Here is a 17,218-nt window from a genome sequence, read left to right on the forward strand (position 1 = left end):
TGCTGAAATACGTTTGTTGTGAATTTCCATGTTACTTACTTTAATGTTTTCTTTAGCTGAAAGGATGCATTTTTTAACAGAATATAACTTATTGATTCTTATAGGTGAAGTGAGCAAAACTGAATTATTTCTGAACTTTAAATTTTTCTATTGCTGAGCATGCTGCTTTTACCATTCAATATAGAAAAACTACTGTAGTGAGGATTATTCAGAGGCAAGGCAGGTTTAGCTGTATAGCACAGAAGTGCTTTGCATAAAATAAATCAAAGAAAAGGGCACACAGAAATAAAAGATTACAAGGAGAAAAATATATGGTTTGTTTAAAAGGTGATAAAAGATCAGAGGGAGTTTTAGACCGGCTGTGAATGATTTTGCTCCTGATCGAATGTGAAGGAAAGATTCTGTGATTTTAGCATGTGTGTGTAAGTGTGGATAAAAATGATGTCAACCCATGAACCTCCATCACGATAACCTCATTGTCCCACAGATGACTCACTTTCCCCGCTGATGGGCATCTCCCAGACTAGTAATCACATTCAGACTGAACTGACACAATTAGATTGTCTCCTCGCTGACAGATCGCTCGTCTCAAATGAAGGAATGAAAGCACTTGCTGTCCTTTAGTTTCCTTTTTTTGTCTTTCTTTTTATGCATTTGTAATGGAAAGCAGTACAAGATGACTAAAGTGACATGTGACTGTCCTCGGGCTCCATCTGTGGAGGATAATGATCCATTAGACCTCAGTCTTAAGTCCTTTTCACCATTGACATTTGTATTATTCTCCTCTGGAGACCAGATGGATTCGCACTACCCCACAATCTTGTTAGGAACCATTTTGTGGGAAATGTCTGCGTTATTTGATTACTGTTCAAAGCGTTGCTCTCCTCACAGACCTCTGCCTTTTTCTTCATTCTCATGCTGAACACTTGAGGTTGAAAGATGAAGCAAATTAATCCGAACATGGTCAGACAAATATTTTGATTCTACAAATTAGTTCTTGTTATGCAATAATAATTAAAAGAACAATGGTCAATGTGATATACTTTGTAATGAAATAACTATTAACAGAAATTAGTTGATAAAGGACAATTAATGTTGGATTTGAATGTCAATACAATGTCAATTCTCTGAACATATAGACTTTTTTGCTATGAAATTATTAAGTTTAATACATGAAAACATCAACCATTTTTATGTTTTATTCAATTGGCCTTTTTCACATCTGCCATTTGTGTCTCAAAGGCAGGGTAAACACGTGCAACCAAAACAATGATGGTTTCCAACTTCCATTCCATTTAGGTGTTCCAGTGCTGGGACCCTCATTATCGTTTTGGTTGCACCTGTGTTTACCCTGCCTTTGAGATACAAAGTGGCTGCTGTGAAAAAGGGGTTGGTATTCATATCATCTCAAATCATGTCAACTGAAAGAGAAATATAATTCATCCATTGCAGTACAGTTCAGGTTACTTATATTGACAATGTTTGAGATGGTAGCCAAACTGACTCTGCTCTGCAGGAAAATACTTGTAGAGAACCAGCTGACCTTCAGCAGGATGCGTCTTTCTGTTTCTGTCTTTCAGTTCATTCCCATGAAGCACTGCACGGCGGTCAGCCCATCCAAGAGCCTTTGCATGTGCAAACACCTGAGATAAACCACTTGCTGTTGTCGTGAATACGATACGATATACTTTATTGTCAGTTCACACTGAAATGTGTCTTGAAGTCAGTCGTTAGAGGAGCATCTGTACACGTGGCCAGAGAGGATTGTGGGAAGGAGGCCAGATTGCATCAGAGTGGCACACCCTCCGACAGGTCTGAGTGGTTTGAGCCGTAGCTGCTGATGATGCTGAACTCTGTGGAAATAGGCTGTGTGGTCTGTTTAGTAATCTGTGGAGGCAGTGCAATGGACAAATATTGCAAATTACTGAATTAGACACAGTATAACTCTCAAAATATGCCAGAAAAAAGTTGATGTGTGACTTTTCAATGATTCTGCAGATGCAGTCAATTAAAATGCACAGTAGGTATAGAGTTTGTGGCTCATGGTTTTTATGAAGGGGTTGGAGGTATGATGCAGAAAAATAACTTGTGGATTTAACATGAATCACTTTGTGACATTGAAATTACATTTTGTTCAAAACTGAGCTATTATGTGCCGTATGGTAGTCGACTGGTTAATATCCCACCATCTGAAGCCACACGTGTCTGGACTGAGTGCCACCAGAGCTTTATCTCCTTCATCACCCCTCCTATTTCCCTCTCTACAGTAAATATATAAAATACTTCTTACTCACATCATCAAACTTTTTGTCACTGTAGACTTCATTCTTATCAATAAATGTCAGCATGATCCAGTCACAGATAATGGAACACTAGAGGGGACACAATTATAGGTAAATAAGCAGAGATCTGAAAATGATATGTGTTAAAGCATGATTATGGTCACTTTAGAATCACAAGACAGGCAAAAATGGGAGAATTAATGATAAACTCACAATTCCAACCGATGTCAAGGCAGTCACTGTGCTGATGATGGTTGGGATGACACTGAATTTACCTGCCTGCAAAGAAATTACATGGAAGTAAATAGAGAGAAATCGAGTCCCAACAGCCTGCTGGAAATCCTCCTTATATGAAAGGGAGCAAGTGGACTCTGTTTCAATTTTTGTCCCACTGATGATGTCACAATGTCTATGACATCATCACATCATTATTGAAAAAAATAAATCATCTTATGACATCACTGATGATGTCATAGGCATTGTGACAGCAGAGCAAGCGAGGCCACACAGCAGCCGAGCTGCGAGGGTTTTGGGGCCGATACCCTAGTAAACTAGACTTGGAAACTGGGCGATGATGGAGTGATGATCCACTTACATGTCCATGAACTATGACATCCAGACGGATACCATAGGCCTTGATTAGCGTCCGAGACTCCACCCCATCCTTGCTGTAATACTTAGCAAACCTACGTAGAGATAAGGAGAAAATACACAGAGAACAAGGTGCAACAAGCTGATCACAAGCCAAATTGAAACCTGAAATGTAAAATGCTGCACAAAACCTCAGTGTGGGATGCTGCACCTGTAGTAGTAGCCAGCGCTGAGCAGGTCCTTTCGCAGGTCAAGACGACGGAACGAATATGTGGGTTTACAGCGTGAAGGATCCAAGTCCAGGTCACAGTTCCAGTTGATGAAAACCCCAATCACCCCTCCCTGACCAAAGCACAAGAATGCTACACACATGGGTTGGAAATGCTTTTGAAGTTTGTATACATGAAAAAATCAAAACCTTAGTGCAAGGGTGTCAAACTCAATTTCATCCTGGGCCACATCAGCATTATGGTTGCCCTCAAAGGGCCGATTGTAAATGTAACATGATATAAATGTATTTCATATTACATAATTGGCTCTGATTTGATTATTATTGGTTTTTAGTAATAACTTAATATAACTCTTGCTCTGAAAGCAGAATTATAGTAAAAAAAAAAAAGGCAGACAACTAGTAGCCTACAACTGTTAGAAATAACTACAATTAGAATTGTATTGCGCAAATGTTATTCTTCATTAGCTCTCGCGGGCCACATAAAATGAGGTGCCGGGCCCGATTTGGCCGTCGGGCCTCGAGTTTGACACATGTGCCTTAGTGCGTTCATGGTACGTACAGTCCTGCAGAGCTCACTGAACTTCTCCCTGGCTTGATCTGCAATGTAGCCCAGCCTGAAGTTTGGGCAGTACGGATCTTTTTCCTCGTCGTAATGACACCTGTTGAGATATTTCTGCCTAGTGCGTTTCCTTGAGTAGTCCTTGAGGTTCCCTCTGCCAGAGAGAAGAACACCTTCTGAATCATTGCAGATGTGGCCAGTAGCAATGGTGTGTGTGTGTGTGTGTGTGTGTGTGTGTGTGTGTGTGTGTGTGTGTGTGTGTGTGTGTGTGTGTGTTTTGAGAGGGATGGGGGTGCCAACAACATAATGTACTTTACCTCAGCACTTTAAATTTGGGGAAGTGGATAGAGTTCCTAATAAAGACTGTGAAATTGATGGCCTCCTTTAATGGGGGCTCCCTGTTGAAAATAATGACACCTTTAGAGTAAACTGCAGCATAGTATAGTATAGTATAGTTAGTACAAGCAGCTTTGTCCAGACCAAGCAGCTTGCCTTACCGTACTGCAGCATATTCTTCAATAGGACACCAAGTGTGGATCTCACAGGTCTTGAAGGTTTGGTTGTAGTAGGGAACACATCGGCCAGTCCTCCTGCCTGCAGACAGTGTTTTGAACAGGGAAACACTGTAGCAACAGATACAGACACAGCTTAACACAAAGAAAGACTTGATCAGAGGTCAAAACACTACCATGGCCGGTAAAGTCCATCTCGCCCGCGACGCAGTCAGAATCCATTGTACAGTTGGCGTTGGCAACAGAGAAATGCTGAAATAAAGTAAGACAGTTGCTCAGTCATGAGAGTATGATTTCCTGAGAGGGCTGGTAACTGATACTCTTTTATTACATTTTCTTCTCCTGCATAGCAGCAGGTAGCTACTGTAGGCTATGCTGTATTATTGAGAAAGACACTGTTATGGTCCAGTAATGATGATCTGAGATTCCACTAATCTTTTGTTTGTTTCTGACATTTAGAGTAAACTGCAGACAACAAATTTTGTTGACCTCTCACCTCAGCGCAGGTGTTTTGCTCCTGATCGTACGTGACGTCACGTCTCAATATTGTACTAATCACATCGCCACCCTATGAGGGAAATGTCAGAAGAGAGTATTAGAAAGTATGGTTGATTGTAAGAGATAATGGCACTGACAGATAAACTCAGGTTAGAGTTCACCTCCGGGGGTCGAGCGTACTCCACTGTGTCCAGGATATGGTCTCCCTGCTTGGCGGTGCCCCTCATCTTAGTGTAAACTGAGCTTTCCGGATGAGTCTCGCTGTCTTGGTACGCTTTCTGACTTATGAAGACATACCTTCAGGAGGATGATATAACAGATATTAATGATACAATACAACATTTTGTACCACAAAATTATTTCTAGTGAAGATGATTTCCCTGGATTTGTTCAACCCCCTTTGCTGAACCTGGAGAAGCCTACATGAGACTTCTAATTGGATCATTTTTCAAAAGCCATCATAAAGTCACAGATCTATGAAAATGGCCCTCTTTAGATCAAATTACATTTAGTAATGGGCAGAGAGACTAAACCATTCCTGTTGACTTCAATTATGTTGTACATTTGTTTCCGAGAGTGAAATGCAAGCGAGAGGCATTTCCTTACCATTGTTATTTTCAGGTTTTGAGAATTTTGAACTCACTCTGCTTTTTTGTGCCTTTGTAAGCTCAATTAAGATTTGTTTGACACACAAAGACATACTGTTTACAAATTATGTTGTGTTTCATAAGAAATATGTTATAATCTATTCCTAAAAGAAGCATAAAAATGAACACATTTTACTTCTCCACTAACACAAAATATAGAAAAGGCTATGAAGTCACAAACTTAAGTTACCAAATCCTTTGAATTGAATTAACTCTCTAAATTATTAATGTAGATGTTTGCTTTTACAGGCATGGAAAATACAAGTTCAGAGCTTACCAGATGAAGTAGGTGATCACTAGAAACTGTACCCCCCTATATATGACTCCAAGAGTTCTGTTTTTAACCACCATCACCTTTGGGGTCTCATAGTCCCAGAAGCCAAGAAAATAATCCTTTATAAACTCACGTAGTCCCATTCTGAATTAACAAGTGTCTGCACTCTGCAGATGTCCCGAGATGTCTTGTGCCTTGTGAGAAGTCTGTCTATCTCTCTCTACAGCGCTCTTTGCATGCTGAGGAGACTCATGAGAGGAAAGAGAAGGGGGCGGGGTTGAGATGGGGGAATCACCCTATTCTGAGATCTGTCAATTTTACTCAGGCATAAAAACTCCCTCTCTCTCTCCCTCCCCACCTCGCCTGTCAATCTACTGTATCCATTGATAGTATGTCGTCCTATCCAACAAAAATAATAATAATAACAATAATAATGATAATAATAATAATAATAATTATTATTATTATTATTATTATTATTAGTATTATTATTATTATTATTATTATTATTAATAATAATAATAACTTGCCATGCCAATTAAAGCATATTGAAAGCATAGATTAGATTGAAAGATTGGAGAGAGAGAGAGAGAGAGAGAGAGAGAGAGAGAGAGAGAGAGAGAGAGAGAGAGAGAGAGAGAGAGAGAGAGAGAGTGAGAGAGAGAGAGAAATAGATCTGTCAATTTTACTCAGGCGCAAAAAGGGACTACCACTGGTCCTGGCTTTTGCGTTTCTTCTTCCGCGCATGTCAAACGACACGTGCTAGACTAGTGTATGGTGGCGGTCTCCCTGTTTACATTTTTATCACACATTTTCTAGACAGTTAAAACATCTCCAAGCTGGTGCGGAACTTTGCATATTCTTTGTAAATGGGGGGTCTTCAGAAGAAAAAGGTGAGTATCCGTGTGGGACTGATGTCGGCCAAACCAACTCCGTTAGCTAGTTAGCTAACATTAGCGGCCAGATAACTTTAGTTGATTTTACATCACTAGAATAATCTGTGTTGACCAGAGGAGGGTGAAGTTCCAAGTATTTAGCTAGTTAACCTAGCAAATAAAGAACACCTTGGTTTGTGGGTTTTTAAAAGCAGCGTGTGTCCTCATTTTGCAGTTTGAGAGGGGTTCTGCCACCAACTACATCACCAGAAACAAAGCTCGCAAGAAGTTACAGCTGAGCCTCCCAGACTTCAGGTATGGTGACGTTACATCAAATCGTCGTTACATATCAAGGACACAGTCCAGTTGTCTAAGGGCACCCATATATCACTGACACGTTTTTTGTATGTTATACCTTTCTGGTTCTCAGACGCCTGTGCATCCTCAAAGGCATCTACCCCCATGAGCCCAAGCACAAGAAGAAGGTGAACAAGGGATCCACAGCCCCGAGGACCTTCTACCTGCTCAAAGACATCCGCTTTCTGCTGCATGAACCCATTGTTGGGAAGTTCAGAGACTACAAGGTGTTGTATTACAAGCATATGTGGTCTCTCTTCTACAATGAACAAGACAACAAATACCAGCATAAACTGAAGATAATTCTGTTTGTCACCTGAACATTTGATTGATCATTTTGATTATTACTTCTTATTTTATATATCTAATTTTGTGATTTGTATTATTTTGTATTTATTTTAATTAAATTTTTTACTGTACTTTCTTGAAACGGAATGTTATTCCAGTGAGCTTTTCTTTATAAAGCTGTCAGGTATTAACACTGTCTCACATTGTCATTATGTTTTATCTTAACAGGTATTTGTACGTAAACTTAGGAAGGCATATGGAAAATCAGAATGGACAGGAGTGGAGAGACTGAGGCAGAACAAGCCAACCTATAAATTGGACCACATCATCAAAGAGAGGTGAGACCATCAAGTGTTGTACTGAACAGTCAACAGAGGAGGGCGCTGTTGACATTTGCTGTTTTCCCTTGTGTAAAGTGCCTGTTGCAGCAGCAGATGACCAGTAACATAATTATGGGAATTATAAATTCATTGTAAAATAATTAAAGAAAGGGGGGGAGTTGCATATTGCTGCCTGCTTTATACAAAAATATTGCTGCTCAGCAGAACTTGTTTTTGGTTGAATTTTGCAAACTATTATCATCATTATTATTATTATTATAACTACTAGTTGCATTGCCTCACTGCTGCTCCTTTATGTGCCAGGTACCCCACCTTCATCGATGCTCTCCGTGATATCGACGACGCTCTCTCCATGGGCTTCCTGTTCTCCACTTTTGCCCGCACAGGAAAATGCCACGTCCAGACAATCCAGCTCTGCAGACGCCTTACAGTGGAGTGGATGAACTATGTAATCACATCTCGTGCTCTCAGGAAGGTAAGAGGTGCCAATTTGCCAAGTACAGCAGTGACCAGGTTGCCTTGGGTTTAGGGGTTTCCTATCTTGCTATTGGATATGTGTTAAGTTCACTGATCTGTTCTGTAATACACTAAATGCGTCTCTTTCCCTGCCAGGTTTTCCTCTCCATCAAGGGAATATATTATCAGGCTGAGGTGCTGGGACAACTCATTACATGGCTGGTGCCCTACCAGTTCTCCCATAATGTAAGTGCAGAATGATGAAATGTACTGCAAAGTGATCTGTTGACTAGTCGTCATGTGGTGCAGTGCCGGTAGGAAATAAAGAGAGAGGGGAAAAAGGTAGTCTCAGCCACAGGGCGGATGACAGCAGCCCGTGACGCAGGAGGAATGTACTTTCTGGGCACGTAATATGAACGGAGTAGATAGAGATGGGAGTGCTGGATTGGGCCAATAAGCCAGTGTTTGTAGAACACAAAAAAAGCAGTGACTCTCCAGTTCAATAATCAAGGAAGTCCACAGGTGCAGGTGGCAGTAAAAAAAACCCATCCAAGGCACTCTGATAAATTAAAAATCCTTTAATTTAGCAGGGATAACCAACATGTTTCAACTCACAGAGTCTTTATCAGGGTATAAAGCAGGGGTGTCAAAGCCTGGGAGCCAGAACTCGCCTGCCGAAAGGGTCCAATCTGGCCCACAGGCTGACTTTGCAAAGTGAGGAGGGAAACAGTGGATTATAAATCCAGAAGGAGGCGGTAATGCAACATAAAGGATGCCAACTGCCATAAAACACCACAGAAGAAGAGTTTGCAAAGTGTAAAAATTGCACTGAGAAATCCTTCAATCCAATGTGATCACTTGTGAAGGCTAACAGGTCCCAGGTTTCAGGAGCAAGTTAAATATTAAGTAGCCTATTCATGTTTTCTGTGTTCATCACTAGGTAAACTATTTTCATTACCCTTGACTATAGAGAATTGTACAGTTGCCATCAATTGTAATGTACAGTTACAGACAGTAGATTTGATCATTTGTTTGACGGTAGCTGAGATAACCCTACGTAAAAATGTTTTTAAAATGTACCTGTAATTGTTTACACTAAAATAAACCAGAACATTTGGATGTTTTGACATTTATAATTTAGGTTATTGATTTTCTTTGTCCAGCCCACTTGAGACCAAATGTGGTCGTGTATGGTCCGTGAACTAAAATGAGTTTGACACCCCTGGAAAGAGAGCATATGGGCATATGGCTTGAAAAATATCTGGGCAAGTAATATGAACGGTGAACGGAGACTTACTGCCAACAGTTTGACTGTAATGTGTCCAGACGAGTTGCGGTATACACTTGCACAGTTGCGGTCATCACCTCCTTTGCTGGGGTTATCAGTGAAATAATGTGTACAATAGCACACAGTATGTGGCTCGGCATTGATTATGATGCTGTCATTCTGTTGGAGATATCAGTTTTAATCAATAGGATCTTGACTTTGGAGAGGTCAGTTAGGTCTGTTTGCAGAACACCATCTTGTAAATGATTGCTAGCCTAGGATGAGTTCACTGACTTTTAAATAGACTAAAAATGTCCACAATCATGTTTTCTTTATTTCATCTTTTAGAAAGACAAATGTATTTAAACTCAATCTTTGCTCTTCCAGCACCCTACAGACGTGGACTACAGAGTGATGGCGACTTTCACAGAGTTCTACACCACCCTCCTGGGGTTTGTCAACTTCCGTCTCTACCATTCCCTCAATCTGCTTTACCCACCAAAGGTACCTCAAACTCTGCTCTCTGTATTACATGTCATATTTGTTGTAACCCCTTATTTAGAGATTTCTGGTCGCCTAGTGACTCTGCACTCTGTTAACCCCCCCCCCCCCCCCCCCCCTCCTTTCCAGCTCGACACCAAAGCAGAGTCAGATCAGAAAGCAGAGGGTGACGATGATGACTATGCCATGGACTCCGAGAGCTACTTGGAGGTGAGGCTCTTTCTGTTTCCAGTCAACTGTACTGCATGAGAGGTTGTGTATTAGGGCTGGATGATATGGCCAAAAATCTATATCACAATATACTTCTTCATATCAGTCAATATGATATGATTACGATATTAGTCAGTTAGTGTGTGAACACTATAAAGGCCATGGCAAAAACTGCCATTTATGTCACGACGGATGTCTGCACCTACAAACATGTCTGAAAAATGGATGTGCCAAGTCTATTGTATTCTGCTTGAACGCATTGCACTGACTCATCGCCCTGCTGCACCGAGTCAGTGACTGATGCTATAAATAACGTATATTGAAAATGTATTTAAAAAATATATTGTTATTTAGGCATATTTTATTGCGATATGTATTGATATTGATTTATTAATCCACCCATATTGTGTATATATAGAGGCTGCTTTTTTCTCCATGTTCAAGACATAATATAAACTCATAATATTGTTCTCTTCATAAACTCAGTCTTTTCGGTTGTTGTGTAGAAACTGTCAGCCCTGAGCTCCAGTCTGGCCCGGGTGGTTTCTACACCAGAGGAGGAGGAGGCTCAACTGGACCAGTTTCCTGTTGAAGGAGTAAGATGTATTCTGTAAACGCATCAGTCTTGACCATGTCACAAGAAATGATCCACTCCAACTTATTTGTATAAATATGTAGACAAATAGAGGTTGTTGATGTCATTCCTGATTCTTATGAATGTCGTCAAAACATACAGACAAAAAAAAATCTGGCTAATTGAAACTAAACTAAGCTAAACTAAAACAGAATTTGAGAGGTCATATGGTCATATCTCTGTCACAGGAGTTGCATCAATTGAGGTGTGAGACTGGGGATTACACCTTTGGTCGCTAAGAATGAGGTGTTAATCACCCTGGAAAGTTTGTTTTGCCCAATTGGTGTGATGATTTCCACTAACTGTTAACTGTCACATATATTTCCTATTTTGTTTTTTTATGCCTCCGCCGGCGATGGCCGTGGCCGGAGGCATTATGTGTTTGTGTTGTCCGTCCATCCGATCCTCGTTAACGCGATATCTCAGGAACATCTTGACGGAATTTCTTCAAATTTGGCTCAAACGTCCACTTGGACTCAAGGTCACTGTGACCTCATGCCCATCCGTTCCAAAAAGTTAGTCTGTTTAAATGTGTTTCAGTTGCTCTGCGCTGCGTTAATGTTTCGTTGCTCTGATTGGTTGAGGTATTTCGGACTGCGGCCGTTGGTAAAGCCCCCCAGGAAATGCAAATTGCATTCACATTTGCAAAATGCAACGCAGTGCAGTGTGAATTGGTCTGGCAATGCCAGGCTAAGTACTATGTATCTTATGTATCTTTGGCAATGTGACAGTGTCTTACAAAGAATTAATCATGGGTAATCTTTTTATATATACATTATACAGTATATATATATATATATATATATAATATAATAATAATATATAATATATATATATATAATATCTGTGTATACATATAATACACAAAGACACACACACACGCACGCACGCACGCACGCACGCACGCACGCACGCACGCACACACACACACACACACACACACACACACACACACACACACACACACACACACACACACACACACACACACACACACACACACACACACACACACACACACACACACACACACACACACACACACACACACACACACACACACACACACACACACACAAGTGGCTGGTAGAATCTACCAGCTGACACAACTGCTTTTGTCCAAAGCGACTTACAATAAGTGAATTTTGTCAACTACTGAAAGTGATGTCTTTAAAAGTGGGCCTTTTCTGCTTTTCTTTAGGAAGACGTGGAGAAGATGGAGGCCAGAGAAAAGGAACAGAAGGAGCAGGAGGACCAGAAGAGGCTTTTTGAAGGGCTCAGGATCTTCCTCAACAGAGAAGTGCCCCGAGAGGCAATGGCCTTTGTCCTCAGGTGAGTGAGCGCTGCTGCCGAGCCACACGGCATTTATAGTAGCCAGGGAACCACAGAAACCACCCAACCTCCAATTGATGCATAATCATTTGACAGTCCTTTCTGTAATTGTTGTAAACTTTCAGGTGTTATGGTGCGGAGGTGTCCTGGGACAAGTCTGTTTGCATTGGCAGCGCATACGACGAGAAAGATGAGACCATCACTCATCAGATTGTTGACAGACCCAACGTGGACAAGCAGTACATCAACAGGTAGGGGGCGTCATACATCAAGCTCATGTAGTGCCGTTTTTCTTCCATTCTAAACATCTTTCCTGCTTTTCAAATCTAGAGCAGAGCTGTTTGGAGCCTAAGTGAGATTTACATTTCTGAATTCTAGATATAGAAAGTTCCTCTTCCCATGTACATTGCCTTATCCCCCACAATGCCCCCTTTCACAGTCCACTTCCTGCTCCTGTGCCTCAAAGGAACAGGGACAGACTCTGTCCTTTTTCTTTATTACTCCCTCCGCCTTCTCCAAGGGTCATGACACGTCCCATCATGACCTGTTTACCCATTCATGCATTCATGCTGCTTTCAAAGAAAAAGGTCCTCAACTCAGTGTATGATGTGTTCTCGTAATTCCATATTCAGTCGATACAGTCGTTTATCTCTGAAAAATAGGACACTCGATATCGTCTTATCTGGTTACATTTATAGCTGTCATATTCAATGGCTGTTCTGTTGTTTCAGGTACTACATCCAGCCCCAGTGGGTCTTCGATTGTGTCAATGCCAAAATCCTCCTGCCTGTTGAGGACTACTTCCTCGGAGTGACTCTGCCCCCCCACCTGTCCCCCTTCGTGGAGGAGAAGGAGGGAGACTACGTTCCCCCAGAGAAACTGAAGATCATGGCTTTGAAACGCGGAGAAAAATCTTGTACGAACCGCGGCACCTCTCTGTCATCTCAGTATTCAAATCTTTAGAGATTGTGAACATAAAACTGATGTGTTTTTTTTGCTTCTTGCATCACAGCACAAGGACAGGAGGAAGAGGATGAGGAGGAGGAGGAAGAAGAAGAGGAGGATGACGATGACGAAGAGGAGGAGGAAGAAGATGATGATGAGGAAGTGGCAGAAGAGATGAATCTAAAGAAGATAGAAGAGAAGCGATCCCAGGGCAAGGTAAGAGACATCTAACCATCTTTCCTCACCATCTGTGTCATTACTTGTTTTACATAATTTTGGTCCCTGAACCTTTTGACAACTCGTCTCTGTTCCTTACAGTCTCTGCCAGTGAAGGTGACTGCTGGGAAAGTGAAGGTAGAAAACCCAGCACGCTTGGAGCAGGAGGAGAAAGCAGAGGAGAAACGCCTGGCCATCATGATGATGAAGAAGAAGGAGAAGTACCTGTACGACAAGATTATGTTTGGAAAGAAGAGAACAGTCCGAGAGGTTGGTTGCAATTTCTTATTGAGTGAATGTAAATCCAGCTTTAGGGAAAAGATATGTGGAGGTACATGGCCTTTTATATATTTTCTACTCGCTTCTCGCTTTGGTTGGTAATGGTCAACAGTATTGAATAGTTGAGCTTGCATGCCAAATGATAACCCCACCGCCACCCCTCTGGCCCCTTTAGAGCACAGGTGACCTCACTGTTACTGGTGTTAAACACCACTTAGGTCTTTGAACTCCTACTCTTGCTTGCCAGACTCTCCGTTTCACGCTGTACCCGCACAGGAGAGAGTCTGGCTCCTCTTACACTCACTCTGGTGTAGCGGGAAAAAAGGCTCTGTTACCTTTACAACCATCCACTGAAAGTACCTGCACTGAAAGTACCTGTACTAGCAGGCGTGCTTTATTGCACAAAACTTGCCATTTTCAGCGTGTAGGTTGCTAGCTTGCTAGCGTTGTTGTTTCACAGTGGCGGAGCCATTTGAGAGCAACACACGGGAGCGGAAAGGGATTTCCCTTCACTCCGACTGAAATGGTTGGCACCCAGGGGTCGAAACTTACTTTTTTCACCATCGTCCCGGAACCGTCCCAAAATACAATCTAAGCATCCAAAAATGAATGTGGCCATATCTATCCATCCATCCATCCATCTATGTATCTATCTATCTATCAACGTTACTTGGCTTGTGTTAAATGAACTAACATTTGTTATTATATTGTGTTTGTACAGTTATTGAAACGTGATCGGTAGTTTTTCGATTTGTCTGGTAAAATACATTATTTTGTGGTGCGGCGTGCGGACTGCTCTCTCGCGCTGCTCAAAGGCACAGATCACTCGCCTGCAGTGCACCTCACATTCAGTCAGTCAACTCCAGTCCCTAATCCCAGATACGCCCACTTTCCAACGGTCAAATCAAACTCCACACGCTATGTCCCGCCTCTCTACCCTCTTTCAGTCGGAATACGTCACGATAAAGAATCACAGACCCTGAGAATCCAATTTCAGCTCGACTTTAAGGTCAAGCCCTGTGGGCACCAATGGCAGAGCTTATCCCCGCAGCCTGCTTCCAGTGAGCCTGACTATTGAACTCCCAACTGTTCATTAACTCACTCAATTCATCCTCTCCCCCTCACAGGCAAACAAGCTTGCTGCCAAGAGAAAGGCCTATGATGACGCCGCAAAGGTGGAGAAGAAGAAGAAAAAGGCCAAGAAATAATAGTCATCTAATGAGAGATTCTTCACGGACTGACTTTATGTATGTAACTTTCATGAAGTTGAATACATTGCTGTTTGATGTGTCATGAAACATGTGAGTGTATATGACTCTGTGAGTGAGTTCCATGCAGCATGACATGGCTGTATGGCTGGATGAGGAACAGTGAAAAATAAATCATGTGTAAATGTGCTTTGAGATTGTCTGCAATTCTCTCATTTGTATGAACTCCAGTGTTGTTACACAATAAATTTCCTTCACTTTATTTTAAATCTATTTCTACAGTAACAAGAATTGTATAACACAATGTATGTCTTTATTATTTGTGATCTTGCAACAATATTCAAGTAAAATGGTTGAATACCACTAATTGTTGATTAATTGCTGTATTTTTCTTCACAATACCACTGGGAGGTTCAAGACGGTTTAGCAACGCTGAATAATGTATGGCTCAAGCTATAACTCACTTGATGGCAGATGAGCAGCCTTGTGGGTGTCACATGCCACAGCCGTGGAGGGATGGGAGAAGATAATCAAAGGGTGGAATTATGCCCCATGAGATGCGAGTCTGCATCCTTACAGTTCACAGAGGCTGAGGTCAGCGGGTGGGGCTCTGCGATTGGTCCATGCATGACCAGTGGGTGTTTATGACGAAGGAGCAAAAGCCTCTGGCCCCTGCGATGGTGCTGTGATGTTAGTGGGCCAAGGGCCAGGCCAGTCATCCCCTCCACTCTTCAATCTCTTCATTCACTAAGTGACCCCCGTGCTGGCCCCTCCCCCCGCTCGCCCTGTGGCTGATCTGCATTCCACGCATGCCCACTCAGTCCGGGTCTCAGCCTGGCACTCTGTTGTGCGTGCACCCAACGGCACACCCTCTTCAACAAAAGCGTCACTGTTGTGGCTGGACACGGCTAGGGTGGGATGAGCAGCATGATCCCTATGCTGTCTCCCTGTTTGTTGAAGGGCCACAGTGTGGAGAGAGAGGGAGGGAGGGAAAGCTCCCACATACTGTAATGGCTGAGGCTGTATGACCACATATTGCTGCATCCCGGCACACGGAGCCAAATGGACTCATCACTCCCTGGTTGAATGTCTATTTAAGTCTCTATTGATACAACATTGCTATAGTTAGCACAAGAGATGTATCAAAGTTGCAATTCCACAAGCTTAACATGATTTTATAATGTAATTGTTGGAACTATGTACTGTATGTATTTGTATTCATTTATTTATTTGAGGGACAGTGCACATTAATTAACATGACTGTAAACATGCCAGTGTTAGCCAAACGGCTAATTTTCAACTGATGTCCCTTGGCCAGAACTTAAGATAGCCATTAAAAGCAAACACCAACAATAAAACACACAAGCAAATAAAAATAGAAGGAAATATAACATGTAGCAAGCCAAAGCAATGGGCACCATGCAAGTTAAAACAGACTATACAGGCAGACAGACCAGCACAGACAGTTGAAGACATGCCAACATTAAGATCACATACATAAAACCATAAGCATGCTATCTGACGATCAAACAAAGACAAACAAACAGGCACATATGCAGGCATTAAAAAACAACAACAACAGTGCAGTGAGAGAGACAGGCCAGCAGACGGCGGTAGACAAGACGAGCATGTGCCTAGGTATGCTGGCAGGTCTGGTTGTTCTTCAACCAAATTTTAAAATGATGTGCAAAAGAGCGATATGAGCTACTATTGCGTATATTCAATGGTATGGTGTTCCAAGACTGGGAAGCTCTTACTGTGAAGGTTGCCTGGCCGAAATATGTTTTCCTCCTTGGGACAAGTATGTCGCCTCGTAGGCTTGATCTTGTTAGCCTATTCCCAGGATTTTTCTGACAGATAAATTTGGTAAATGGAGGAGGTGCTAAGCCATTGAGAATTTTAAACATTAAACAACCATTGTGAAACTTAACAAGATTTTCCCAGCAAAGGAGACCATATTTGGGGAGTACTGTGTATATTACAGTGATGGTATAGCTTTTTGGTTTATTATCCAGGACCTTGAGAGCTTGTTTATATACAGATTGTGCAGATTTGATTGTTGCATCAGTGGAAAGAGACCAAGAGGTTAGACAGTATGTTATATGTGGAAAAATCATGGCATGAAAGAACATTTTTGCTGCTTCTGGTGTCAGGCATTTTTGAATATGTCTGAAGTTGTTTAGGTTGCATTTTGTTCTTGCAACAACTTGTTTAACTTGTTTTTTGAAGCTGAGAGTCAAGTCCAGGATTATACCATGGTATTTAAAACTAGAAATCACTTGTAGCTTCTCACCTGATACATATACAGAGGTTTGAGAGACATCATTTGCTCTTTTTGTAAAAAAAAAAAAAAACATACAGTTTTTTTTAATGTTTTTCCTATAGTTCAGTTATTGCCAGCCATGGAATACAAATCTAAAATGTAATATTTCTAACAAGGAAAATAAAATGGATTATTGGCCGGATACCACAAACCCCCACCCCAAGGGCTATCCTTGTTATTTACCTGTTTAGTGAATTGATTTATTTGTAGTTCAAATTTAATGTGATATCCTTTGTACCATCCTCCAAATCATGTATAGACCGCTTGCTAAATAAGCATTTCAAACAATACAGAGAAAGAGCAGTCTTGATCAAGTGGTACAATTGATGCCTTTGTTCTTGTGCTTTCTGCATTTGTTCTTTTTCTGCAATTTGCAACCCCTCCTATCAGC

The 17,218-nt window shown here is 41.6% G+C and overlaps 2 protein-coding genes across 2 annotated transcripts; one reads left to right on the top strand and one right to left on the bottom strand.

Moving 5' to 3' along the window:
• Positions 1-1,761: 1,761 nt before the first annotated feature.
• On the bottom strand, positions 1,762-5,738 carry p2rx2 (purinergic receptor P2X, ligand-gated ion channel, 2; the record flags this gene model as incomplete). Its single annotated transcript, XM_083644762.1, has 12 exons — positions 1,762-1,887; positions 2,295-2,372; positions 2,496-2,561; positions 2,878-2,968; positions 3,085-3,215; positions 3,665-3,818; positions 3,982-4,062; positions 4,162-4,258; positions 4,353-4,428; positions 4,673-4,744; positions 4,836-4,971; positions 5,599-5,738. 12 exons carry the CDS (start codon positions 5,736-5,738, stop codon positions 1,789-1,791), a joined length of 1,221 nt encoding a protein of 406 aa, XP_083500888.1. The 3' UTR covers positions 1,762-1,788.
• A 609-nt stretch (positions 5,739-6,347) lies between these two features.
• Positions 6,348-14,870, top strand: pes (pescadillo). Its single transcript, XM_083644439.1, has 15 exons — positions 6,348-6,488; positions 6,706-6,785; positions 6,901-7,054; positions 7,344-7,453; positions 7,760-7,931; positions 8,069-8,158; positions 9,567-9,683; positions 9,810-9,890; positions 10,397-10,486; positions 11,726-11,856; positions 11,982-12,107; positions 12,588-12,772; positions 12,869-13,017; positions 13,120-13,287; positions 14,424-14,870. The coding sequence occupies exons 1-15, from the start codon at positions 6,465-6,467 to the stop codon at positions 14,502-14,504; spliced, it is 1,758 nt and encodes a 585-aa protein (XP_083500565.1). The 5' UTR covers positions 6,348-6,464; the 3' UTR covers positions 14,505-14,870.
• Positions 14,871-17,218: the final 2,348 nt, after the last annotated feature.

This window comes from Poromitra crassiceps, assembly GCF_964638095.1.
Source record: "Poromitra crassiceps genome assembly, chromosome: 10".
Taxonomy (NCBI): Eukaryota; Metazoa; Chordata; class Actinopteri; order Beryciformes; family Melamphaidae; genus Poromitra; species Poromitra crassiceps.

What these genes read in the sequence shown, in the direction of transcription:
- pes (XM_083644439.1), top strand. Translation starts at nt 6,465, where the DNA reads ATGGGGGGTCTTCAGAAGAAAAAG. An exon ending in ATCTGCTTTACCCACCAAAG is followed by an intron (nt 9,684 to 9,809) that starts GTACCTCAAACT and finishes CCTCCTTTCCAG; the next exon opens with CTCGACACCAAAGCAGAGTC. An exon ending in ACCAGTTTCCTGTTGAAGGA is followed by an intron (nt 10,487 to 11,725) that starts GTAAGATGTATT and finishes GCTTTTCTTTAG; the next exon opens with GAAGACGTGGAGAAGATGGA.